This window comes from Eptatretus burgeri, chromosome 12 (assembly GCF_056783735.1).
Source record: "Eptatretus burgeri isolate ZD-2024b chromosome 12, Ebu_testis_v1, whole genome shotgun sequence".
NCBI lineage: Eukaryota > Metazoa > Chordata > Myxini > Myxiniformes > Myxinidae > Eptatretus > Eptatretus burgeri.
In genome coordinates this window covers 67,281,840-67,308,601 of record NC_140972.1, presented here as the reverse complement: position 1 = coordinate 67,308,601, position 26,762 = coordinate 67,281,840, and the positions used below count along the sequence as shown (strand labels likewise).

General features: G+C 45.5%; 1 protein-coding gene and 1 pseudogene across 13 annotated transcripts in view; one reads left to right on the top strand and one right to left on the bottom strand.

Annotated features, from left to right (window-relative positions):
• ATP13A3 (ATPase 13A3) overlaps nucleotides 1–22,355 on the bottom strand; it is a 245,618-nt gene extending 223,263 nt beyond the window's left edge. For 6 of the 13 annotated variants that reach the window (XR_015049868.1, XM_085848386.1, XM_085848380.1 and 3 more), the window contains exons 1-2: nucleotides 21,969–22,353; nucleotides 14–99 (exon numbers count right to left, since the gene is read on the bottom strand). Coding sequence is in view for 10 of the 13 variants with exons in the window: in XM_085848386.1 (XP_085704512.1) it covers nucleotides 14–73 (60 nt within the window). In the remaining 3 variants the exon portion in view is untranslated. Of the gene's footprint in view, nucleotides 1–13; nucleotides 100–7,813; nucleotides 8,022–21,968 lie in introns of all 13 variants that reach the window. The other 7 variants (XR_015049870.1, XM_085848389.1, XM_085848390.1 and 4 more) reach the window with 4 other exon arrangements.
• Nucleotides 21,009–22,265, top strand: LOC147015828 (uncharacterized; annotated as a pseudogene).
• Nucleotides 22,356–26,762: the final 4,407 nt, after the last annotated feature.

Below are 26,762 nucleotides of genomic sequence, written 5' to 3'. Positions count from 1 at the left end.
TATCAAGCCTCACCATTTCATCTTCCCTGCCCTGGTTCAGGAGGGCGACCTCGACCTCCCCTGTAGCTCCCATCTTGTCTTGTTTTCCAAAAACTCAACCTTGAGTGAGGAGAAAAAAAGAAAAGAAAAAAAAAAGAAAAACAAAGTAAACATCTGTCAGGACCCCAATTAATAACCATAAACAGGACCAATATGGTGGTTAGGTAGGAGCACACTTATGAAGCAATATAATCTGGGTTTCTTGCATACGTACTTACTTTTGGAGTTGTCCAGTCTGGGTTTGAACTCAACCCAACTAAAAACTGCCACTCTGGTACATTGCAGGGAGGTCAGTGCAAGAAGGTGGTGCACTGTACATCAGATTGATGTTAAAAATCAATGCAATGGAGTTTCATATTTGGTTTAAATAATGAATAAATTTGGTTTCTACAGTCATGGCCAAAAACATTGGCACCCTTGCACATTTTCAAAAAACTCACAATTTTCTCCAAAAATAAGTTGAAATAAACGAAAAAACAGTTTATAACCTGGTGTTGGCTTGGCAGTTAGGGTGGTGGCTTGGCATCCGAGGGTCCTAAATTCAAGCCCGGTTGGCTGCTGAATTAACACAAGGGGGTTGACTCAGCCTGTCATCCTTCCGAGATCGGTGAAATGAGTACCAGTGTAGCAGCCAAAAGGCTGCACATGAAAGGAAGGGGTATTGATGGATTGATTAAATGTGGTGTTGGTGTGGCCGCAGGCATGATGGGCCGCAGGCATGATGGGACGAATGGCCTCATCCTGTGCCTCAATTCCTTGCAAACAAAAGTATTTGGTCTCCACAATTCTTTATTTCACTGTTAATATTACAGAACCTTTGTTTTTGATTCAGAACTTAATACAGTCATGCGCCACTTAACGACGTTCCGGGCAACAACGGATCGCATATACGACGAATCTAACAGCTCTGAAAAAAAAAAAAAAAAAAAAAAAGCTGAAACATTCCTATCGCCGAGTGATTTAGCCGACATAGCGCTGCCAGTCGTATAAAAATAGCACTTACAATTATGTACACTGTACAGTACATAATACTTCATAATGATAGTAAACAACGATGTTACTGGTTTATGTATTTATAATACTGTACTTTTTATTGTTATTTTAGAGTGTATTCTTTCTACTTATAAAAAAAGTTTACTGTAAAACAGCATGCCGTGTCACGCAGCATTGTTCTACTGTACATCTCGTATTTACCGCGTCTCTTGATTGCATCATTTTTCCGTGTGCTTGATTTAATCTCGTGTTGTTTTGTTCATCATGGACCTTAAGTGTACAAAATCCACTGCTGATACTGCCAGTAAGAGGCCACGTCGAGTGATTGACCTGGAAACCATATAGTGACACCATATAGCCTCGGTGTCTAGGTTTGTGTAAGTACGATGTTCGAAAACGAAAATAGGCTATACCATATAGCCTAGGTGTCTAGGTTTGTTTAAGTACGATGTTCGAAAACAAAAATAGGCTATACCATATAGCCTAGGTGTCTAGGTTTGTTTAAGTACGATGTTCGAAAACAAAAATAGGCTATACCATATAGCCTAGGTGTCTAGGTTTGTGTAAGTACAATGTTCCAAAACGAAAAAAAAAAATGATGTTCGCACAACGACAACGTCGCTTAACGACGCGTTTCTCAGAACGTAACCCCGTTGTTAAGTGGCGCATGACTCTATCCTTTTAAATCAGAAAATAAAAAGAAATGGCATTGACAAAATTATTGACACCCGAGACTTAATATTTGGTATCGCAGCCTTTGAACAAAATACCTGTATTCAAGCACTTCCTTTAGCCGTGGATGAGCTTCCCCAAACCTCCCTACTGGCAGTTTGTCCCACTCTTGTTGTGCAAACTGCTCGTTCTCCCAGATTTGAAGGGTGCCTTCTCCTAACTGCTGTTTTCAGATCTCCCCACAGGTGTTCAATGGGAACTAGGTCTGGACTCATTGTTGGCCACTTCAGAACAGTCCAGTGGTTTGTATTGAATCATTCTTGGGTGCTTTTTGAATTGTGATTGGGGTCATTGTCATGCTGCAAGACCCATGACCTTTGACGGCGACCCAGCTTTCTGACACTGGGTTGAATTGTGCTCCAAAATACCTTGGTAATCTGATTTCATGCACACACTCATGGCACCCAGTGCCAGAGGCAGCACAGCAACCCAAAACAATCACTGAACGTCCTCCATGTTTGATTGTAGGGAAGGTGTTCTTTTCTTTGAAGGCTTCATTTTGTTTTCTGAAAAAGAGATGATGTGCTTTACAAAAAAGCTCTAATTTGGTTTCATCTGTCCACAGGACATTCTCCCAGAAGGATTTTTTGCTCGTTCAGGTATGCTTTGGCAAAACTCTGTCTCTGGCTCTCTCTCTCTCTCTCTCTCTCTCTCACAGCAGTGGGGGTCCTCCTGGGTCTCCTACCATAGAACCCTCTTCAATGAGTTGGCAACAGATTGTGCGAGTTGAAACTGTCATACCTTATGTCTGAAGGTCAGCTTGAATCTGTTTGGCAGTTCATCGAGGTGCTTTCTCCACCATTCGAACAATCCTTCGCTGCAATCTTCGAACAAGTTTTCTCTTGCAGCCACGTCCAGGGAGGTTGGTTACAGTGTCTTGGGCCTTAAACTTCCTGAAAACATTGCGTACGGTGGACACAAGCACATCAAGGTCTTGTAGCCTTGAGATTGTCCATGCTTGGCTACAATCTTGTGTCTGTTTGGTTTGGAATAGAATCATCGTAGAACTTCTGGTTTGCGTCGCTACCTTCTCTAGAGACAGCTTTTATTAGACAAGGTCAGAGGTCAAGTTGACGATTTCGTAAGTACCAGTCTATGACTGCTTGTTTGTTTGTTTGTTTGTTTGTAGGCACGATAACTTGAGAACGGAAGAAGCTACCATTGTCAAATTACACCACGTGATTCAGGAGGGTGATGGCTCGTGCTGATTAGATTTTGGTCAAAATCGGTCAAAGGTCAAGGTCACAATGAGGTCAAATATTCGATTTTTGATGGTTTGGTACAGATAACTCGAGAACGGAAGAAGCTACCAATGTCAAATTACACCACGCAATTCAGGAGGGTGATGGCTAGCGCTGATTAGATTTTGGTCAAAATCAAAGGTCAAGGTCACAGTGAGGTCAAACATAATTCCATAAATTAATGTGGAGAAATGGAGTATTTTGCTTCGCTTGACGTTACAAGTTCGTTTTAACTTCGATTTTAATTTTGTCTTCGGTTTTTGCGATCGCTTTGGACGCTTAAAACTCGGTTGTCGAAATTCTGGTAAAAATCGGATGTTTTGGAGACGTTTTAAGATTGTATAAAAATATTTCACTCGACGCGTCACAGGTCGTCATGTGATACAGTGCGCTCGAGCAGACGCATCGTTGACCCACGTAAAGGTTTTCCGTGTGCGCGCTGACGGTATTTTCGATAAAGATGGTGTTTAAAAGTCATTTTTTATCCCAATAAAGGTTATCGTCGCATGCCTGACTCGGTGAGCCATCGAATTATGTAAAGATTGTTGGTGGATGGCCGAATATTACGGTTTTGTGACTTTGATAAAATAATATAAAATAATTGCGTGGAGAAATGGAGATTTTTGCTTCGGTCGACGTTACGATTTTTGATGGTTTGGTACAGAATCATCGTAGAAACTTCTGGTTTGTGTCGCTGCCTTCTCTAGAGACAGCTTTTATTAGACAAGGTCAGAGGTCAAGTTGACGATTTCATAAGTACCAGTCTATGACTGCTTGTTTGTTTGTTTGTTTGTTTTTTTCCACTGCAAAACAAAGAAATATATTTGTGGACTACAAAAGATATTTTAATTTCAACAATTTTCTCGAAAAAAAAAATGGTGCATTATTTGAAAAAACGTGCAAGGGTGTCAATACTTATGGCCATGACTGTATAAACATGTATCAATCAGGTTTCTTCAATAGAAACTTTTGAAATATATTCGAGTATTTGGGATGCGTTTTGTACCCATATTTCCTTGCACCACAAATCCGTCGCTGGTGCAATGGAAAACATCACGTGATCCTTTTAAGTCATCCTGGAACACTCTTACATGCGGAACTGTATTGCGGTAGAACTGCATATAGCATCTTTGCACACTCTACAATAGCGATCGTCTTCGACTATAGACAATAAATGAAATGCCGAATTCACTCTTGAACAATTTACTTTGTAATATCAAATATTTGCTAATGCCCTGGATGATTCACATGTGAACGATTTACTACTTTACACGATGCATTTATGACTGTTTTGACAGCTACAATTTTACCAAGGCTAAATCGGACTCTCATCTTGCGAAAGGAAATTACAAAATTGAATGAGGTGCGACATATTGTATGCTTTCAGCTTATTAACAATGTCGCAAGTTGAAAATTGCTCATTAAAACTAGAAGGGCACTCTTCGATGTTGCGACGTCGCCAGATATGCCTCAACCCACATTATTAGATCTTATACATATTTGCACAAAGTTTGTTTTAAATCCCTGAATGCAGATTCAAAATGTAAATGATTCTGGCTGCCAGACCATGCATCCGATCAGGTTGAAATTTAAAACATATATTCCCCATGACGACGAGATCATAGTTGTGACATTTCACATCAATTGATGAAGCAGTTCAAAATAATTAAAAAAAAAAATTCAAGATTTTCGTTCAATCCAATGTATCTGCCAGAACATTTGACCGATTAATTATTCGTGAACACCCTGGTATTCCCAAGGCTTGGGAACAAGTGGGTGAAGTTTCCCCACGATCTGTCAAGTCGTTCGAGAGGATTTTTAAAGGTATATGCTTCAAAAAATGATAGCTGCCAAACCATGTGACCCATGACATCACAGGTGGAGAACTTTTTGTTCCTTATGGATAGGTGATCATACCTGCAAAGTTTTGTCTCGATCTGTTTCACCGTTTGAGAAGATTTTTGAATGTTTTTAATGTTAAAAAAAAACACATATGGCTGCTCAACCACATGACTGATTACATCATCAATTCGGCTCCCCACCCCTGTACAATTTAGCCCTAAGTGACCCTCAAAAAATTTCATACTGATCGGATAAAGCACTTGACGTATGCAATGATGATGTCATAACAAACATCATAACTATGATGTCATAAAAAAAACTTGTTTCCCATGGGGAATACTTGACATGTGCCAAGTCTCAATTTTTTCTCCACGAAGCAGTTTTGGAGATAGAGCTCCAAAGTTTTTCCTTTTTTCAAACATTACTGCCACACCACGTGACCCACAAGTTCATAATTATCATTGAAACATTCTACACGAGTCGGCGCACCGATGGTGAAAATTGTGTCAGCCAGATAAGCGGTTGCGGAGAATAGAAGAAAAATTAGCGTTATGGCCAACAGACGTACGTATGGACAACATGAAATACAATGCCTCCGATGACTTCATCAGCAGAGGCATAAAAATACAAATGTATTTAATACGAGTTTAAAATATGTTTAACATTGAGATGTACAGCATATTTAATCACAAACATGAAAACGCAACATTAACCAGGATTTGTGTCAACCTGGAAGTGACGCATTTATAATAACCAGTATTTCTGCTTGATATAAATATATTGTTACGGCTGTGGAAATTCGCAAACCACCATTCAGGTCCCGTAGGTGAGATATCTCTTAAGTACAGGTGTAGTTAGCCCCAAACCCGTTGTTTAGAGGGAATTAATGCGATTCATTCGGGCTGCGACGCTTTGAGATAGCCGTTTTTCTGTTCTATCTTTATTTTGAACCAACTACGCTCCAACCATCAGACAACAACAACGCCAACAGCCACGACCTTTACCTTCACAACTTGCTCCCGCAAACATCGCATCAGCACCATTCCAAGCGGCACCATGGAAACGGCCACCGCCGGAATCCTTCCACCACCTTCACCTCCTTCCTTCTACGGCCATTCCCGCACCACCTGTGAGCACCGAGCGTCGGGCTGTCCTGGGCTCGTACAAGATACGCGCCGAGCCGCGAGTGCAAATAGCGGCCTTTCCGAGGAGAATTCGGATCAGGAATGCTACACGCCCACTTCTGATCCGTCCAATTAGGAAGCGCGGGGCGGCTTGGCCCCGCCTCCAGGCGCGTCTGTCTGGAATCGAGATATGCAAATTCTAGGATCAGGGGAGATTCACGCCCCTTTTCCTCCGTCCAATCGGCGAGCGTGGCTCCAACCTCGAGTAGATCTTGATCTGGAAATTTGCATATTGTTTTCTCCTGCCGGCCTATAAAACGGCGAGCGTGAGGCGAATGAGAAGAGTTGTTGCGAGGCAGTCAAGTCGGGTTGGAGAGCGGAGTGGAGTCGGGAGGCGAAGGCGTCAAGGTGGTTTTCTGCAGTTGGCTGAGGAGAATTGGGGGAAGAGTCCAAGGAGCTCGGGTCCGAGGCAGGGAAGACGGCGGTCGGCGACGAGGTCGTGGTGGGATCGCTCGTCGCGGGACCCAAGCCAGCCAACCATTCTCCTTCCCCCAGGGCATCAACAATGCCCACCCTTTCCCCCGCGCTGAGATAGTGCAAAAAGGGGGCCCCGTTCCCACCCCACTCCAAGCGGTGCCAACGAAACCCGCGAAGGAGCAAGAAGTCGGGGCACCGCCGCGCAGCCACATTTGCGGCTCGTCACGAGGACGCGGGTAGAACCCCCCCAGTCTCGCGGACCTGACCGCTCCTTCAGGTCCCGCACACACATTGGCCTATGGGCCCGTCTGCCCCCTTGCCTATGAGGGTGGCTTCTTTCCTTTGCTTTTGAGTAAATGTGTGTCGGCGCCGTCTGTGAAGTAAAACCATACAAGTGCTGCCGTGTGTACGCGTATTCGGTAGCATCTCTGCGTCATTGTTTCTTTTGTTGCATTTGATATATGTGCATTCTGTTTGGCTATATATGTGTGCTCTCCGTGTGCCGTGGAATAAATGTGCATTATGTTGAACTGTTTTCCCGTTTCGCTTCGTCTTTGCTTTAATTGAATCTTCATCTTGCTTCACGTAAAGGGTTCGTTCGTAGTGGGCTTAAAACGCCCGATAATTAATCGGAACCGTCGAGGCCGACGATAACACCGCTCGGTTATCCCGATAGCACGGAACGGACCGCTTAAGCGGTTCGTGTCCGGAGTCGGCCTGCGGCGAGGTACGATCGCCCGGTCTACCATCCGCGTGGGTACTTAGGTAGGTCGAGTTTGGCGAACAACCCTATCCTACGCGGGTGGCCGATTGGCACGATTGTGGTAAGGTCGAAAGGCCCACCCGTGACTGGCTGCGGGCGATAGTTCCCAGAGGGTCAAGACAGAATTGTCCGTCCGGTGGGCGACGTGCCGCGATTCGAGTCACGTGGCCGTTCACACGCCGGCGGGCGCGAATTCGCAACAATATCCTGCCGGCACGGTCGAGATGTTGCATACATGACAAACCTGTAAAAATAAGTGACATTTACCTCGTGTAATATGGCCTCAAAATATTACCACAAATTTTGACTTCCTTGGCAATTTCTTAGCATGCAGGCAAAGTGTCAGGCTGCCAGGTTTCATGGTTTTGGAGTTATGGATTAGACGCACCGACACACACACATGTATCGATTTATCGTATAATTATGCAGGCATCATTCCTAACTTGTTGACTTTTGTTATTACGAGTCAAGAATGATATGCATTTCAGTTTTACTTTTTATTTCATTGTAGGATTAAATATTTTAGCTATTTTATAAAATAGCTATTTTAGCTATAAACGACTCGTCAAGGAAGGAAATATATGAGCACGTAATCCACTCACTGCACTTTGGTACACCATCAAATCAACAGGATACTCCCTGGCATGGGGTTCTTGTGCCTCCCTTGCCTGTCCATCCAAGTTGGGAATCTTTTGATCTCCACCCAACACCAAGAATGGTGGCAAACCTAAGTTTGAGATTGCTTCATGAGGCATCAAGTTCTGGAGCTCTCCTGCAACACTTCACAAACTTTCCTGATCGATGTTGCTTCTGTGGGGAAACAGAAACCATTTTTCACGTACACCTGCAGTACCTGCATCAAGCAGTTGTTTTTTTTTTGCAAGTGAAAATCCTGTTCTTACGCTTCTGGTTTCATTTTTCTCCAACACTTTTTACTTTTGGTCATCCTGTAAAGGAGAGTAAATCACAGTATCTCATTATTAACCTCCGCCATCGAAGATCGGAGGTTACTGTTTTCACCCCTTTCTGTTTGTTTGTTTGTGAACAGTATTACGGAAAAACTCTGATGGATTTCGACGAAACTTGGTGGAGGGATTAGGTATGGTCCAAGGATCATGCAATTCGATTTTGGACTTGTTCCAAAATCCAATATGGCCACTGTGGTGGCCATTTTGAAAAAATATCTGAATTTTTTTTTTTTTTTGCATTTCTACATGTTTTAAGTGATTTCCAACCCCCCCACCCCCAAAAAAAATTGTAAAGAAAAATAATTTTTGCAACTTTTTTTCAACAAAATTTCGATTTTTTTTTTTTGCATTTCTACATGTTATAAGTGGTTTCCAACAAAAAAAACATGCCAAAATTATAATTGCGCCTGATTTTGGAACTTCAGGTGGATATACCCACGTAAAATCAATTTCTGTCTCAAGGAATCAAGTAATGACGAATGAATTGAGTATGTAAAAGTTAAAAGTAAAAGGGAAAGTTGCAAACTATAACTCTGTGAGCACTGTTGACGTCAAATTGAATGAATAGGATATCAGGTTCACTTGAGTGACCGAGCAGTATTGGCGGCGGAGGTTTTGCACTCTACCGAGTGCTACCCCTCAAGTTAACTTTATTTTGGCCAAGCTGCAAAACTTCCAATATACAGTTAGTTCACCAGAAAGCAAACATTGAAAGCGGTGATGCAGCATTGGTTTACATGCCTGAAAACGTTATGTTCACTAATCACTTCAGAGTTCAAGGTGGTTCAACATTCCCAAACGATTAAGAGGTTTCAAGAAATTTGGAGCACAAATGATGCACTGTGCAGTATTTCCCCATAAGGAACTTTGCCTTTACTTGTCCGATTGTTAGTTTTTGTACATACTTCATTCTTGTTTCAGCATCTCTCCCTCTTTATCTGTCTTGGTCGTGGTTCTCTTTAAAATGCTCAACCTTGTCCAATGAAGTTTGAACAATGGACTTGCAGAGATGAGGAAGTTGAGTGACATTAAAAAACAATAGATGTCTGACTGAGCTTTCCCGTGTTATGAGCACAAACCTCTCGCCATTCTTACAAAGTACTACTACTACACCCATCCTCCACATATAACTACTTGTTCTTCTCCTCCTCATATTCTTCTTACTCCCCTTATCCTCAACAACCTATTCCTCCTCCTCTACTTACTACCCCCCTGCCAACTCGTATTCCTATTCCACCTATTCTTCTTCCTCAGCCAATGTCAAGCAAAACAGTTTGTGTTCTACAATGTTCAAGTACATTATTCAATCAAAATTAAAAGTTTTTAAAGGGTGTGTGTGTGTGTGTGTGTGTGTGTGTGTGTGTGTGTGTGTGTGTGTGTGTGTGTGTGTGTGTGTGTGTGTGTGTGTGTGTGTGTGTGTGTGTGTGTGTGTGTGTGTGTGTGTGTGTGTGTGTGTGTGTGTGTGTGTGTGTGTGTGTGTGTGTGTGTGTGTGCGGGGGGGAGGGGGTGGGGAAAGAAAACAAGAGAAAACTAGAGGGGGAGCACTCGGGAGAGTGCAAAACCTCCGCTGTCAATACTGCTGGGTCACTCAAGTGAACCTTATATCTTATTTTTTTTTTTTTTTTTTTTTTTTTTTTTTGTATACCTTGGTCGAGGCTCGTATGAGAGCTAACACACAACTCACAGCAAGGAGGCATGAGACAAGAGGGGCGGGAGTGGAAGGGACAAAACAGTGGGGAACAGACACATTAGGTGAACTGTGGAAGGGAGAGGGATGGGGATGGGACGGGGAACATGGCGAAGAGAAGATGGACATTACAGGGACTTTCAGGAAGGAAAGCAGGAGAATTGAAGGAAGTGGGCTTGGGTGGATTATCGGGGGTAGAAAAGATCGAGGATTTGGATGGGGGAAGATAAGAGGTGGTGGTGAACAGCTGTTTTGAAAGCCTGGAGGGAAGAATGGGAAAGAATAGAGTGAGGAAGTTTATTCCAAAGGCGGGAAAAAGAGGAATGAAAGAGTGAAGATGAGCAGTGATTCGTGATTTTGGTAGTTTTACCAGAAGGGGGTTGTTGGCGGACCTTGAGCGCCCTGTGGAAATGTGGTTGGGACAAATCGCAGAGAGAGCAGGGGGGCAAGGCTGGAGAGGAGTCGGTAGAAGACAGAAAGACCACCGACCAACCTGCGGTGATTGAGTGAGAGGCCCAAAGACTCAGCTTCATTGCGGGAGATGCCAATGATCTTAAAAGCCCTGGTTTCGACAGCGTGAAGCCGAGAAAGGTGGGAGGCAGGAGCACCAGCCCAGAGGGGAGAGCAGTACTCCATCAGGCTACGGACAAAAGCTTTGTAAGTAGTCAGGAGCTCAAGAGGGCCGAGGAAGGACTTTGCACGACGGAGGATTCCCAGTCGGCGACTGGCTTTTGAGGCAAGGTTGGAAATGTGACTTTCCCAGGAAAGGTCATGGCAGATAGTGAGACCTAGAAGCTTGAAAGAAAAGACTTCTTCCAGAGGATTGTTGAGAAAGTGGATGGGGGGGTTTTCTAAACGGTCCTTTCGAAGAGACATAGTGAGAGTGTGAGATTTGTGTGGATTGAAAGACATGTTCCACGTGTTGGACTAGTTTGTGATTTTATCCAGATCTGCAGTGAGCGAAGAAGCTGCTGCTTGCCGGTCTGAGGGATGACAGATGGTACGGCAGAGGGTGGAGTCATCGGCAAAGAGAAATAGAGGATTTTCCAGAGAGTCCGAGAGATCATTGATGAAAACCAGAAAAAGAACAGGGCCCAGAACGCTACCTTGAGGAACTCCAGCCTGCACAGGAAGAGGGGATGAAAGAACTCCATTTAGGGCCACACGTTGACTGCGACAGGAGAGGAAGTCTGCGAGCCATGAGTGGAGATGGCCTTGAATACCATGGGAAGAGAGTTTGGTGAGTAGGGCAGGGTGCCAGACTGTGTCAAAAGCACGTGATATGTCCAGGGATACGGCTCGGATTTCCTGTCTGGCATTGAGGACCTCCATCCATTGATGGGAGAGCAGTAGCAGCATATCCAGGGTAGAGTGACCTGGTCTGAAACCAAATTGATGATTGGAAATCAAGCCATTGGAGAAGAGGAAGGATTTCATGTCTGAAGCGATGATGGATTCCATAACCTTGCTGATGATTGGGAGAAGGCTGATTGGTCTGTAGTTACAGGGATCTGTTTTTGCACCTTTTTATGCAGGGCAGTGATGTTAGCAGATTTCCAAGCAGATGGCAGATGACCTTGGGAAAATGAGAGGGTGAATAGAACAGAGAGAGGGTGAGCAAGAGCAGAAGAGCAGGCTTTGAGGACACGTGGGCTGATGCCGTCTGGACCGGTTGCAGAATCTGACTCGAGGTTTGAAAGCAAGCTCTCCACCTTGCCAGGAGAAAAGGATACAGAGTCCAGGGACAGTTGGGTGCGACTGGGTAAAGTGGGTAGAGATAGTGATGGGTTTGGGACACAAGATTTAGCTGCAAACACCGAGTTTAGACATTCAGCTTTATCACGTGTGGAATCAGCAGTGCGGCCATTTGAAGTAAGGGAGGGGATGGAGGGGGAACATACACCAGAAACAGATTTGATTAAACGCCACCAGGATTTTGAGGAGGGAGAGAGGTTTGAGAGTTCAGACTTGAGATGAGAAAGATGTTGTTTTCTGGCTCTCCTGAGGGTAGATACACACTTGTTCCGAGCTTTGTGGAAAGAACTGAGATTGCCCTCAGTTGGGTTTGCTTTCCATGAGGCAAAGGCAAGTTGTTTCAGGACAACTGCCTCGCCACAAGCTTCAGTAAACCAAGGGCGGGAGGAAGGGTAAGACAACTGAACACGAGAGGGGATAAATCTGTGCATGAGGGAGAGCAAGTTTCTTTGAAAGAATTCCCAGGATGAGTTGATGTTTGAGAAAGTAGTGATAGGAGACCAGTCTGTAAGTTTGATGGCTGCTCGGAGACCCTGCCAGTCGGCTTGAGTGAAATGCCAGACTCGACGGCGGTGAGGTGGTTCTCTGATAACAGCCAGAGAGATGTCCACTTTAACAAGGACGTGGTCAGAAGAACCAATTGGAGCGAAGGAAGAGCAGCAGATATTGTCAGGATATTATTCATTAAATATGATGTCAACAGTGCTGACAGAGTTATAGTTCTTTTCTCCAACATTTTTTTTTTGGGGGGGGGGGGGGGTTGGAAATCACTTAAAACATGTAAAAATGCAAAAAAAAGAAAAATCGAAATTTTGTTGAAAAAAAAGTTGCAAAATTTTTTTCTCTAACAATTTTTTTGGGGAGGGGTTGGAAATCACTTAAAACATGTAGAAATGCAAAAAACAAAAATCTTTTTTTTTGGGGGGGGGAGGTAATTTTTTGGGGAGGGTTGGAAATCACTTAAAACATGTAAAAATGCAAAAAAAAAAAAAATTTACTCAAACAATTTTTGGGGGGTTGGAAATCACTTAAAATATGTAGAAATGCAAAAAAAGATTTTCTCAATTTTTTTGGGGGTAACAATTTTTTTTGGGGGGGAGTTGGAAATCACTTAAAACATGTAGAAATGCAAAAAAATTATCTTACAAATTTTTTTGGGGGGGGGTAACAATTTTTTTGGGGGGGGGTTGGAAATCACTTAAAACATGTAGAAATGCAAAAAAAAAAAAAATTCTCTAAGTATTTTTTTTGGGGGGGGGGACCAAGTCTAAAATTTAATGGCATGATCCTTGGACCATACCTAAACCCCCCCTCACCAAGTTTCGTCGAAATCCGTCGAGGTAACATTTTTTGAGGGGGGTTGGAAATCACTTAAAACATGTAGAAATGCAAAAAAAAGGTTCTCTATTTTTTGGTGGGGGTAACAATTCTTCTGGGGGGAGTTGGAAATCACTTAAAACATGTAGAAATGCAAAAAAAAAATTCTCTTACAAATTTTTTTGGGGGGGGGTAACAATTTTTTTGGGGGGGGGTTGGAAATCACTTAAAACATGTAGAAATGCAAAAAAAAAAAAATTCTCTAAGTATTTTTTTTTGGGGGGGGGGACCAAGTCTAAAATTTAATGGCATGATCCTTGGACCATACCTAAACCCCCCCTCACCAAGTTTCGTCGAAATCCGTCGAGGAGTTTTTCCGTAATACTGTTCACAAACAAACAAACAAACAGAAAGGGGTGAAAACAGTAACTTCCATCCATCTTCAAAGATAGCGGAGGTTAAAAACCCCCAACTGAATCGAAGTTTACACCAATTATGGTCTTTGTCCACCACCTTCTTTGAGCACAAAATTAGTTATTTGTGCCTGTTTGTGTCCTTCATGACATTCCTAAAGCATTGTTTCCTGTTTGGAAGATTTCCAATGTTGTTTCACTGCCAGGCAGACAAAAGAGATTGCTTTACTGTGAGTATGCCTACACCCAGGACAAGATTCCATACAATTTGCCAAATTCAGAGCCAAAGTACTGGTTCCCATCGTATTGTTACGTTTGAGGGGGGGGTATGCATTCAAAGGGTAATTAGGATGTTTAATTAGGTATGCCATGCTGTTCGAGTTTACCAGGATCTCGATGTAATAAGTAGCAATTCAGTGGTGATAAGTTGTCTAGTAAATGTTCATTTCTTCAAGGGGGAAATGATAATTGTCACGTAATTAGATAGGGACACGGGATGGGGTAAGTGTGTCTGCGTAAACCCCTTTTGGTATTCTCTGGAGACTGGCCGTGACGTCACAGGACAGTGCTGCGGATGGCTCTGCCCCGTGATCACGATTGGCGGAAGGCGACGGCGGTGGGCCAATAAAACGGCTCGATTGGAAGTGACGAGGACGGGAGGATAAAAAGGTTCTGTTCGGGGTCGAAAAGGAAGAGGAAGAAGATCGGGACAAAAAGATCGTGTTTTTTTGGTGTGGGGGCTGTTGCGCGGGAAGCGTACTTGTTGTTGTGCTGATTCGATCGTGTTCTTCATCGTGTCTTGGAGCCTTGCTGAGCCTCGTGCCTCACCTTGGTTGGCTCTGGGGTTCTGCTGGCTCGGAGTACGGGGTCGAACGGCGGGCGGACCTGCCTCCCTCTCCTGCTCGCAATTTGGCGCCAGAACTGGTTCCCTGGTGGCTGTGAGCGGACTTGGGCCAAGACCAGGAGGTCGAGAGCACCACGGTTTCTCCTGCCCCCCTGACGAGAGCAAGGCCAGCTCGTCAGACGCTGATCCAGGGACAGTTACGTCCACACCACGGTCCAGCCTGACCACCAGAAATAGCTACTGTGTGTGTATGTATATGTGTATGTGTATGTGTATGTGTTTGTGTATGTGTATGTGTATGTGTATGTGTATGTGTATGTGTATGTGTATGTGTATGTGTATGTGTATGTGTATGTGTATGTGTATGTGTATGTATGTGTATGTATGTGTATGTGTGTGTGTGTGTGTGTGTGTGTGTGTGTGTGTATGTGTGTATGTGTGTGTGTGTGTGTGTGTGTGTGTGTGTGTGTGTGTGTGTGTGTGTGTGTGTGTGTACTTGGCTCCTTAGAGGGTTTGAGATCTGTATATTCATCGTAATTGTCTGTGTTTTCCCCACGCCTGATCCCACACCATCCAGTCGAATCGCCCCGGATCCCTCTTCTTTCCGAGTCTTGTTATTTCTGGTTAATAATAAAAACAAATAAACATCATCAACCGCCATGTTTAGGTTATAAATAAATAAACCGCCTCCATCGTTTTGGCTCATTCTACGTTGGCGGGACTGTTCAAGTCCCGTGGACGTCACAGTATGCTGCCTTTTTGGCTGCTGGTTGCATCATTGGTTAGGGGCGCAGCTATGCCGCTGATGCAGTGCCCCTATTATCAGTATACTGGTGCTCATTTCGCCGAACTTTGAAGAATGACAGGCTGAGTCAACCCCCTGGTGTTAGTTCAGTGGCCAACAGGGCTCAAACTCAGGACCCGAGGATCCCAAACCACCACCCTAACCGCTAAGCCAACACCAGGCTAAAGTACTGGTAAACTGAAGGTTCATGTTCCGATTAGTATTCAAAATATAAAATTTAATTGAAATTCTGTAATTCCTCAATCATAGACATGTCCGTCAGACAGAGTGAACCAATTGTTTAAGGCCACCTTGGGTTCGCATGCGGAGTAATACAAATGAGGATGAGACATAGTCTTCCTTTGTCTCTATTAAACCAAGTAACATCATCAATATGCCTGGTGTTGGTTTCATAGTTAGGGTGGTGGGCTTGGGATCCTATGATCCCAAGTTCAAATCTTTCTCTGCTGTTGAATTAATACCAGGTGGGGTTGACTTTGCCTGTCATCCTTCCGAGGTCGGCAAAATGAGTGTCAGCTTGCTGGTATCGTGTGTCAGAGCGGCGACCTGTCTGGGATTGTGCCCAATAGCCAAGGAGACTGCTTAGGCAGCACCAACAGTCAACACTCTGCACAGAGTATAGTCCTAATGGATGGATGGACATCATCAATTAGCATGCAGGTAGTGGAACACTGTAAACAGGGTAAACACAATCTAATAAAGGAGTCTTAAGCATGCTTCAAATGTGAAAACGAGTCTTTTCTTTTAGATGTTGTGTTAACTTTCCTCCACAACCCCCCCCCCCCACCACCACCCCACTTTTTTATGCTCCCAGATTCCAGAACAAAACTTAAAGACAAGCCTGAAAAAAGAGAATAGGATATTTTGGGGGTCTTCAGGCACTCGTTACCCAGCCATAGTGAACTTGCCTTCACTTGCCAAGATGCCAAAGGGAACATAACGAGGTGAGGAGGAGATTGGGACCATGCTCTGTGCAGAGCGTTGGTGCTGCCTAGGCAATCTCCTTGGCTATTGGGCATAATACTGGATGGGACACCACTCCAACACAGGACACCAGCATGCTGGTACTCATTTTGAAGACTCATTTTGCCCTTTGACCTTGGGCCCCGCCCCCCCCCCCCAGCCAAACCGATGATCCTGATTTTTTCGTGTGAGAATACCCCTTCATATACTCCAACACCTCAGCATAAATGAAAATGGGATCTCAATGAGTTCAAGTGTGATGATGGTTTTATTGTTCGGGGTCCACATATCACTAATTCTTGATTCGACATTGGGCAACGTTTGCCGTCATCGTTCGAATGACGTCACCTGCTGGCAGGTGACTTTATGTCTGAAATTGACAATGATCATCTCTGGACATATATATATATATATATATATATATATATATATATATATATATATATATATATATATATATATATATATATATATATATATATATATATATATATATATATATATATATATATATATATATATATATATATATATATATATATACATACATACATACATACATACATACATACATACATACATACACACACACACACACACACACACACACACACACACACACACACACACACACACACACACACACACACACACACACACACACACACACACACACACACACACACACACACACACACACACACACACACACACACACACACACACACACACACACACACACACACACACACACACACACACACACACACACACACACATATATATATATATATAAAAATAATTTGCAAAAATTATTCTGAATATTGTGTCTATTGATTTTTAAGTGTACATTTTTTGTATAACCATCATCAAATTTAGTTATAAATGGGCTAATATCAGGTTTTGCATATTTTGCAGTTAGCATGGCGACTGAAGATCGAAAGAAGTTCTGAAAATACTGTTGTGATCCGATCAGCTGCCATAAAATGAAACAACGAAAAGATCTTTGCAATGTGTCAAATGATATGTTGTTGAAATTTCCTTCAAAGGTGAAAAAAAGATGACAGACTTTGTACTTCGAGCAGAAAAAAAACTCAGTTGTCAACAGAATGTATGAAGAATCATCTTCGACCAGTTCAAAATTATAATCAGAAGGTACGATCGAAGGCATTGCAGAATCTATTTCGACAGATGAGGACGAGAAGGTTTTTGAGCGAGAAGCAGAAGTTGACCTATTAAACTAGTCGTTATCGATGATAGGCGAAAGCCCATTCGACAAACGAAAGGCGGAAAGGAACCCAGGGTACGTTCCTGAAAAGCAAAGTAAAGTGGAAGATTCTGTGCGAAAGAAATTAGAACTCGTTGCTGGACCAAGCACTGCGGAGAAAACACAAAATACAGCGTCAAAATGTAATGAAAACTGCATGCCAGAGGTGATCAAAAGCCTGAAAGAAAAATACGTTGTTTCGAGCCGTTCAGAGAAAATACGTATGCTGACAATATTTGCTTGGAATACGAGCATCAGAGGGATGATGAGTGAATTCAGTTGCTCCCAAATGGCTGTGCATGCCAAAAATTTAGAGAAAGAAAATGGTATGCTATCGTCTCCAAATCCCAAACAGGGTAAAATATTGCCTGACGACGTGAAATCCGCCGTGACTGAATTTCACCGGTGATGAAGTCAGCCAAATAATGCCAGGAAAAAAGGACTGTGTGGTGGTCAGGAATGAACATGGAAAAGACAAAATTCAAAAGCATCTGGTACTAAACAATCTCAAGGAACTGTTTCAGAAATTGAAAGAGAAGAGCCCTGGCTTGAAAGTTGGATTCACGAAGTTCGCCATGCCCCGTCCCTCGGAGTGTGTCCTGGCCGGTTCAGGCGGTACACACAGTGTACGTGTATGTACGATACATCAAAATGTGAAACTCATGATGTTTGGTTCCAAAATGCCACAGATAGCCGAACTTCCGAGCCATCATCATGTGATAGCACGCAGAGTTTGTAACCCAGCACAACCGGCATGTTATTTTAGAACTTGTGAAAGTTGCTCATCAATTGAAGACTTCAAAACCGAGCTACTGAGTGCTTATGAACTGGAGGATGTTGATGAAATTCAGTTTAAACGGTGGACATCCACCGACAGATCTGAACTGAGCTCCATGGCCCTGCCTTTGGAAGAATTCGTTAATCAATTCTGTGAATGCGCAGTGAAATTAGTGAGACACTACTTCGTTGCCAAGGCCCAATCTCAGTTTCTGAAAAATAAGAAAGACGAAATCGGTGAAGGAGAATTTGTCATTATTGGAGACTTCTCAGAGAACTATTCGTTTGTCATACAGGATGCGGCCCAAGGATTCCATTGGAACTGCTCTCAAGCGACGATTCACCCCTGGGTTTACTATTTCAAATCGGACGATGGCAAATTAAACCACGATTCGTTCACGATTATATCAGAATGCAATACTTACGACGTTGTCTCAGTCTACCTCTTCCAAAGTATGCTCATTCAACACTTGAAATCTAGCTTTGGAAATGTAAAGAAACTTTACTATTTCTCAGACGGTTGCGCTGGCCAATATAAGAATTGCAAAGCCTTCATAAACCTATGTCGTCACAAATCAGAGTATGGTATTGATGCAGAATGGCATTTTTTTTTTTTACCACAAGTCATGGCAAGGGCCCTTCAGATGGCGTGGGAGGTACAGTCAAACGAGAAGCAACACGTGAGAGCCTGTGTAGACCTTACGACAGTCAAATTATTTCTCCAAAAGATCTTTTCGCCTTTGCTGAAAATGGTTTGAATGACATGAAGTTCGGTTACGGGATCCAAGAAGCATATGACGAGGAAGAACGAAATCTGGAAGAAAGGTTAAAAACGGCCAAAACCATAGCTGGAACTCAAAAACTTCATGCTTTCATTCCTATTTCTGAAACTGCTCTTCAAGTACGCGAATTCAACCTGAGCAAGGAACACCGTATCGAGTCAGCTATTTCAAAATCTACACCAACTTTTAACGGGAAACTCTCAGGTTATGTCACAGTGCACTATGATGGAAAATGGTGGCTTGCCTGCATCATGGAAGCCTTTCAGGACACTCATGAAGTGAAAGTGAATTTTCTTCATCCAAACGGGCCCACAAATAGTTTATTTTTTTCCTGACATTGAAGATCACTGCATTTTAGACATTTCTGATATACTTCTTTCCATAGAACCAAAAACTGCTACAGGTAGAACCTCCACAATCAGTAAAAAAGAAACACAGCTGTCAAATAAAACATTGGTTGGCAAAAAATCTTGACTATAATATGCTAGGAAAAACTCTTACTCGTACTAGTATCGCTTCCAGTTCCTGCATGTGCATGTGGAGAATTTATGTACAATATACTGATATAGTGTATTGGAAATCTTGTGTTCAAATATTGTGCTATGTATTGTGGCGTATTGTGTGTCCAGCACCCGAGTCCCTGAACAATAAAACCATCGTCACACTTGAACCCATTGAGATCCCATTTTCATTTATGCTGAGGTGTTGGAGTACATGAAGGGGTATTCTCACACAAAAAAAAAAAAAACGGGACCAGCGGTTTGGCTGGGGAGCGGGGGCCCAAGGTCAAAGGGTGCCCCAAACTATAACTTTTTGAATTACTGTTTCGGAGTGATTTTACTTTACGCGATTCGAAAGATCTCGCTTTTACGAGCATTTTGATACCAAGATCAGCCAAATGGGACCACTACAACCTGCGATATGGCCTCTGGAAGATTGTGGGGCAGCCGGGGGTGCCCTAAAATGGGCCCACAGGTCTAAAAGTTGGTATTTTGAGTTTGTTCACCCAAGTGAATGAATGACCAACATATGGGGAGAAAATGAGGTATTAGTGTCGGGAAGGTGTGTGTACACTTTACATGGAATGTCCCTGATCTTAACCAAGTGGATGACGTTTCATACAAGAGGAGAGGAGATTGGAACCATACTCTGTGCAGAGCGTTGGTGCTGCTTAAGCAGTCTCCTTGGCTATTGGGCACAATCCTGGACAGGTCGCCACTCCAACACAGGATACCAGCATGCTGGCACTCATTTTGCCGACCTCAGAAGGATGACAGGCTGAGTAAACCCCACCTGGTATTAATTCAACAGCTGAGCAGGATTTCAACTCAGGACCCAAGGATCCAAAGCCACCACCCTAACCATGAAGGAAACACCAGGCATGATTTTTCATCCAAGCAATTGCACAATTTCGATCAAATATTTATTAGATATTGGAAAATATTAACAACAATGGATAACGCATGTGCACTGAACTTTAGCACAACTTCAATAATTAATAATAACGATTTCGGGAGTGCCAGAAGGACCGCTGGTGACACCTCGACTTGTAAATTCAGCAAAGTCATCGAGAATGTTTGTGTTGTTGGTGAGGACGAGGGACAAGCGTGACGTCATGTGGCAAGTGGTTCTGAGATCTCAAGGGTCGATCCACCAATAGAATGGACTCGATTTGTGGCAGGTGCAAAATCGACTCAATCAACCACATCGTTTTATCATACATTGTCTTTAAGTAAGTCTTGTAGGAAAACACGGGCGGTTGTCAAAGTTCTGTCATAAATCAATGTAATGACTGAACTTACATGGTTAAATAATCAGTTATAAAGCAATGACAATGCCTCCAGTACAATTACAACGGCGTGTCGTCACACGCACACATATACACACACACACGTACACGCACGGAATGCGCGCGCACACACACGTACACACACACACACACACACACACACACACACACGTACACACACACACACACACACACACACACGTACACACACACACACACACGTACACACACACACACGCGCGGAATGCGCACACACACACACACACACACACGCAACACACACACACACGGAAAGCGCACATGCATGCGTGCTCACACGCACGCACGCACGCACGCACGCACGAACACACACACACACACGGAATGCGCACACACACACACACACACACACACACACACACACACACACACACACACACACACACACGGAATGCGCACACACACGCACACACCTACACACGCACACACCTACACACGCACACACCTACACACGCACACAACACACACGCACGGAACACACACGCACGGAACACACACGCACGGAACACACACGCACGGAACACACACGCACGGAACACACACGCACGGAACACACACGCACGGAACACACACGCACGGAACACACACGCACGGAACACACACGCACGGAACACACACGCACGGAACACACACGCACGGAACACACACGCACGGAACACACACGCACGGAACACACACGCACGGAACACACACGCACGGAACACACACGCACGGAACACACACGCACGGAACACACACGCACGGAACACACGCAGGGAACACACTCGCACGGAACACACACGCACGGAACACACACGCACGGAACACACACGCACGGAACCCACACGCACGGAACACACACGCACGGAACACACACGCACGGAACACACGCACGGAACACACACGCACGGAACACACACGCACGGAACACACACGCACGGAACACACACGCACGGAACACACACGGACGGAAAACACACGCACGGAACACACACGCACGGAACACACACGCACGGAACACACACGCACGGAACACACGCACGGAACACACACGCACGGAACACACACGCACGGAACACACACGCACGGAACACACACGCACGGAACACACACACACACACGCACGGAACACACACACACACACGCACGGAACACACACGCACACACACACACGCGCACAAACACACACACACACACACACACACGCGCACAAACACACACACACACACACACACACACGAAGGATACGTCCAACCTTCTGAAATCCGAACTTGGAGATAACAACCAACGAGACGCACACGTGGCCAGAGACTTTTTATTTTTTTTTTAAATGGAGGCCTTTTTTTCTCCACGAGTCCACACCATGACTCACCTAAGCCCAATCGATGTCAGCTGTATGGCATGGCGGGGACTTGGGATCGCTGAGTCTTGTTCGGGCTGCAGTCCGAGCTCACAAGCTCTCATACACGAGTCGGATCCCCGGCTTCGCTCGGCACCACGCCGGCTCTATCAGCAACAAGAATCCGCCCAACACAACCTTCCTCCAACCTTATTACTCAATCAATCTCGTCACTCACTTCGAGCACGTTTCATTCTCGTTCTTCAATCGCATCCCTCCGTGAACTTAATCTTTCCTTTCCGGACAAAAACTGTCTCATCGATTCGTTGAATCGTCTCACGAGCAAAAAAAAACTCTTCATTCGAAATGATTTTTTGCTGTGAATGTAATTCCGAAATAAATGAGAATAAAAACGATCGCTTCAACGAATCTTATCAGGGATACGCCCACTCTTCTCAGTGACGACATCTCTCTTGTCAGTGGCTACACCGCCCTTTTCGATGTCAACATTTCTCTTGTCAGTGGCTACACCGCCCTTTTCGGTGTTTGCATTTCTCTTGTCAGTGGCAGCACCACCCTTTTCGGTGTCTGCATCTCTCTTGTCAGTGGCTACACCGCCCTTTTCGGTGTCTGCATTTCTCTTGTCAGTGGCAGCACCACCCTTTTCGGTGTCTGCATCTCTCTTGTCAGTGGCTACACCGCCCTTTTCGGTGTCTGCATTTCTCTTGTCAATGGCTACACCACCCTTTTCGGTGTCTGCATTTCTGTTGTCAGTGGCTACACCACCCTTTTCGGTGTTTGCATCTCTCTTGTCAGTGGCTACACCACCCTTTTCGGTGTCTACATTTCTCTTGTCAGTGGCTACACCGCCCTTTTCGGTGTCTGCATTTCTCTTGTCAGTGGCTACACCACCCTTTTCGGTGTCTGCATCTCTCTTGTCAGTGGCTACACCGCCCTTTTCGGTGTCTACATTTCTCTTGTCAGTGGCTACACCGCCCTTTTCGGTGTCTGCATTTCTCTTGTCAGTGGCTACACCACCCTTTTCGGTGTCTGCATTTCTCTTGTCAGTGGCTACACCACCCTTTTCGGTGTTTGCATCTCTCTTGTCAGTGGCTACACCACCCTTTTCGGTGTCTACATTTCTCTTGTCAGTGGCTACACCGCCCTTTTCGGTGTCTACATTTCTCTTGTCAGTGGCTACACCGCCCTTTTCGGTGTCTACATTTCTCTTGTCAGTGGCTACACCGCCCTTTTCGGTGTCTACATTTCTCTCGTCAGTGGCTACACCGCCCTTTTCGATGTCTACATTTCTCTTGTCAGTGGCTACACCGCCCTTTTCGGTGTCTGCATTTCTCTTGTCAGTGGCTACACCACCCTTTTCGGTGTCTGCATTTCTCTTGTTAGTGGCTACACCACCCTTTTCGGTGTTTGCATCTCTCTTGTCAGTGGCTACACCACCCTTTTCGGTGTCTACATTTCTCTTGTCAGTGGCTACACCGCCCTTTTCGGTGTCTACATTTCTCTTGTCAGTGGCTACACCGCCCTTTTCGGTGTCTGCATCTCTCGTCAGTGGCTACACCGCCCTTTTCGATGTCTACATTTCTCTTGTCAGTGGCTACACCGCCCTTTTCGATGTCTACATTTCTCTTGTCAGTGGCTACACCGCCCTTTTCGATGTCTACATTTCTCTTGTCAGTGGCTACACCGCCCTTTTCGGTGTCTGCATCTCTCTTGTCAGTGGCTACACCGCCCTTTTCGGTGTTTGCATTTCTCTTGTCAGTGGCTACACCGCCCTTTTCGGTGTTTGCATTTCTCTTGTCAGTGGCTACACTGCCCTTTTCGGTGTCTGCATCTCTCTTGTCAGTGGCTACACCGCCCTTTTCGGTGTTTGCATTTCTCTTGTCAGTGGCTACACTGCCCTTTTCGGTGTCTGCATCTCTCTTGTCAGTGGCTACACCGCCCTTTTCGGTGTTTGCATTTCTCGTCAGTGGCTACACTGCCCTTTTCGGTGTCTGCATTTCTCTTGTCAGTGGCTACACCGCCCTTTTCGGTGTCTACATTTCTCTTGTCAGTGGCTACACCGCCCTTTTCGGTGTCTGCATTTCTCTTGTCAGTGGCTACACCACCCTTTTCGGTGTCTGCATTTCTCTTGTCAGTGGCTACACCGCCCTTTTCGGTGTTTGCATCTCTCTTGTCAGTGGCTACACCACCCTTTTCGGTGTCTACATTTCTCTTGTCAGTGGCTACACCGCCCTTTTTAAATAAGAACAGAGTTCAATTTGTTCGACCACTTTATTAGCGTGGAACGACAATAATCAAACAAGTATTGAACAGGTTGAAACACCCACAACATCCCTGGCAGGGGACCTGGCCCAGGGGACCGTCGATATGTAGAATTACCGTAAAGTACAATGTTCTCTATCTCCCTCCGAGTCTTTATTATGTTAATAGATAAAGGCTGAGAAAATATTAAGTTTAATGAATGAACAAAAGTTTATATCGCCCATCGTGTGACTATTCCATGGAGTAGTCCTTGTGCCAGGCAGGCACGCTGGTCGCTCTGGTGGATCGGCGTTGACCTATCGCTGGTGCTGGTGGTGTCACATCGGGCCCCAGTGGGGATGGGGCTCTCGGGGTTTCAGGGGCCGATGGTGGCGTCTGAAGGATCGCGCGCCTCGGTGTGCCTCGTCCTGGTGCTGCTGGCGTGTCTAAAACGGGTGTCGTCTTGCGCCGGGGTGTGCATACTGACGTGAGTGCCGGCGTGGGCCCCGTTGGCGTCGCAGATGTCACGGGTTCGCTGTCGAGGTCAGGCAGTTGCGGTGTTACAACGGGTGCAGGTACAGTGATTCGGGTTGCTAGATCATCATAGATAGACCGGGGTGGCAGCTGGTCATTGCGAACTGGGCTAAACTTGCGCAGGAATTTCCTGTTCCGAAGTGTGACTCTGCCCGAGCCATCGATCTTGATCACGTATTGGTCGTGTTGGCGTACCTCCACGATACTGCCTGTCTTGTCCCATTTTTTTGGGTGGAATCCTGTCTGGTTCTGTACGCGGACTTGGTCCCCTACAGCAAGTGGCGGAAGGCGTTTGGTGTGTTCTGCCCAGGTGTCGGCTGTGCGGATATGACGTTTGCGGAGGGCCTCCTCCCTCGCTTTCAGGGTCTCATGCCAAGTGTCGTGCGGTCTGTACTTCCCGGGGATAATTGGGATGAAATCGCGTATCGGGCGGCCGAAGACACACATTGCCGGGGAGATCTTCGTGTCAGGGTCAGGCGTGTTACGATATTGTAGTATCGCTCTCTGCACAGCGTCAGTGTCAAGTTCTCCCTGCGGGCTGGTGTTGTTCATGATAAGTCGTTTCATTGTCTTAACTCCAATCTCCGCGCGACAGTTGCTGTGAGGGAAGGCCACCGATGACAAGCGGTGGTGTACGCCCCATCTGTGCAGGAATGACCTGGTCTCGGTGGAGGTGAACTCCGGTCCCCCATCCGACGCGAGCTCTTCTGGTGTCCCGTACGTCACGAAGGCGCGACGTAAGTGGTTTATGAGTCCGGCGGCGCCACCCGTCGACTTTGAGATGATCGGCCAGTTCGAGTATCTGTCCACTGTCACAAGGTAGTGTGCACCCCTGTGTACAAAGAAGTCCGAGCACACTGCCTGAAAGGGGTAAACGACCGGAATAGGTGGAGTTGGTGGCGCTCCAGGCTGTGATGGTGCCATCCGGTGGCAGTGTTCGCAGTTTTTCCGAGTGGCGCTGATGTCGGCCGACATGCTTGGCCAGAATACAGAGGATTCTGCGCGGGCGGTCATCATTGATACGCCCTGGTGGGCAGCGTGCAGGGCGCTCAGCACATCGCCGCGGAGTGAGGGTGGTATGACTACTCGGTCCTTGTATAGGATCACTCCATCTGTCGATGTAATGTTCTCGCGGTACTGGTGATAGTCGCGAATTGTCTCTGGCATCTCGATTTTTGAGTCGGGGATGCCGTTCATTGTCATTCCCTCCAATATGTGCATATCGCCATCGCTGCTGGTGGCTTCCCTGACGCGATCCCATGTTACTGATCGCAATGATTCGAGGCCCGCGGCACACCATGCCAGGTTGTCCTCGACGTCGTCGTCATACTCCGGCTCAGTTTGGCGTAGGAGGGACAGGACGTCGGTGTGCGTGCTTGGTTGGAGGTGGGTCGCTATGGTGGCATTGTCATCTGGAAGGTTCATGAGTGGAGGTCGCGTGGTGCCAACTGGCCTGCGCGACATGGCATCTGCCGCCTTGTTCTTCATTCCCGGGATATGTATGATGCGGAAGCGATAACGCAGGGTCTTCTCCTTGAGGTTCCTGAGGCGGGGGTTGGGTATGTCGTCAAGTGCTCTGTCCGAAAGGAGTTTCAGCAGTGGTTTGTGGTCTACCGCAACGATCAGGTTCTCGCAGCCCAGTACGAAGTAGCGCGCTTTGTCCAAGGCGTCCGCGACTGCGAGAGCCTCGCCCTCTATGGGCGCGTATCTGGATTCTGCCGCGTGTGTAAATCTGCTGCCGACCAGGGTTATTTTCCATCCATCAGTGCAGCAGAATGGTCTAACTGGCACGCATCGGCAGTGCTTTTGAAGCAACCAGAATCCGATTCCCTCCTTCAACCAGTCCGTGGCGATGCATGTTGGCTTAGTTTTGTCAAATATGCGGACACCGTGTTCGATTTCTTGTACGATCACGTCTTTCGACTCGCGGAATATGTCCTCTAACTCCATGGACCACTGGAAGCGTTCTCCACTTTTCAGGAGCTTCCGGAATGGCTGCATTCGTTCGGCCATACTAAAGGCGTATGCCAC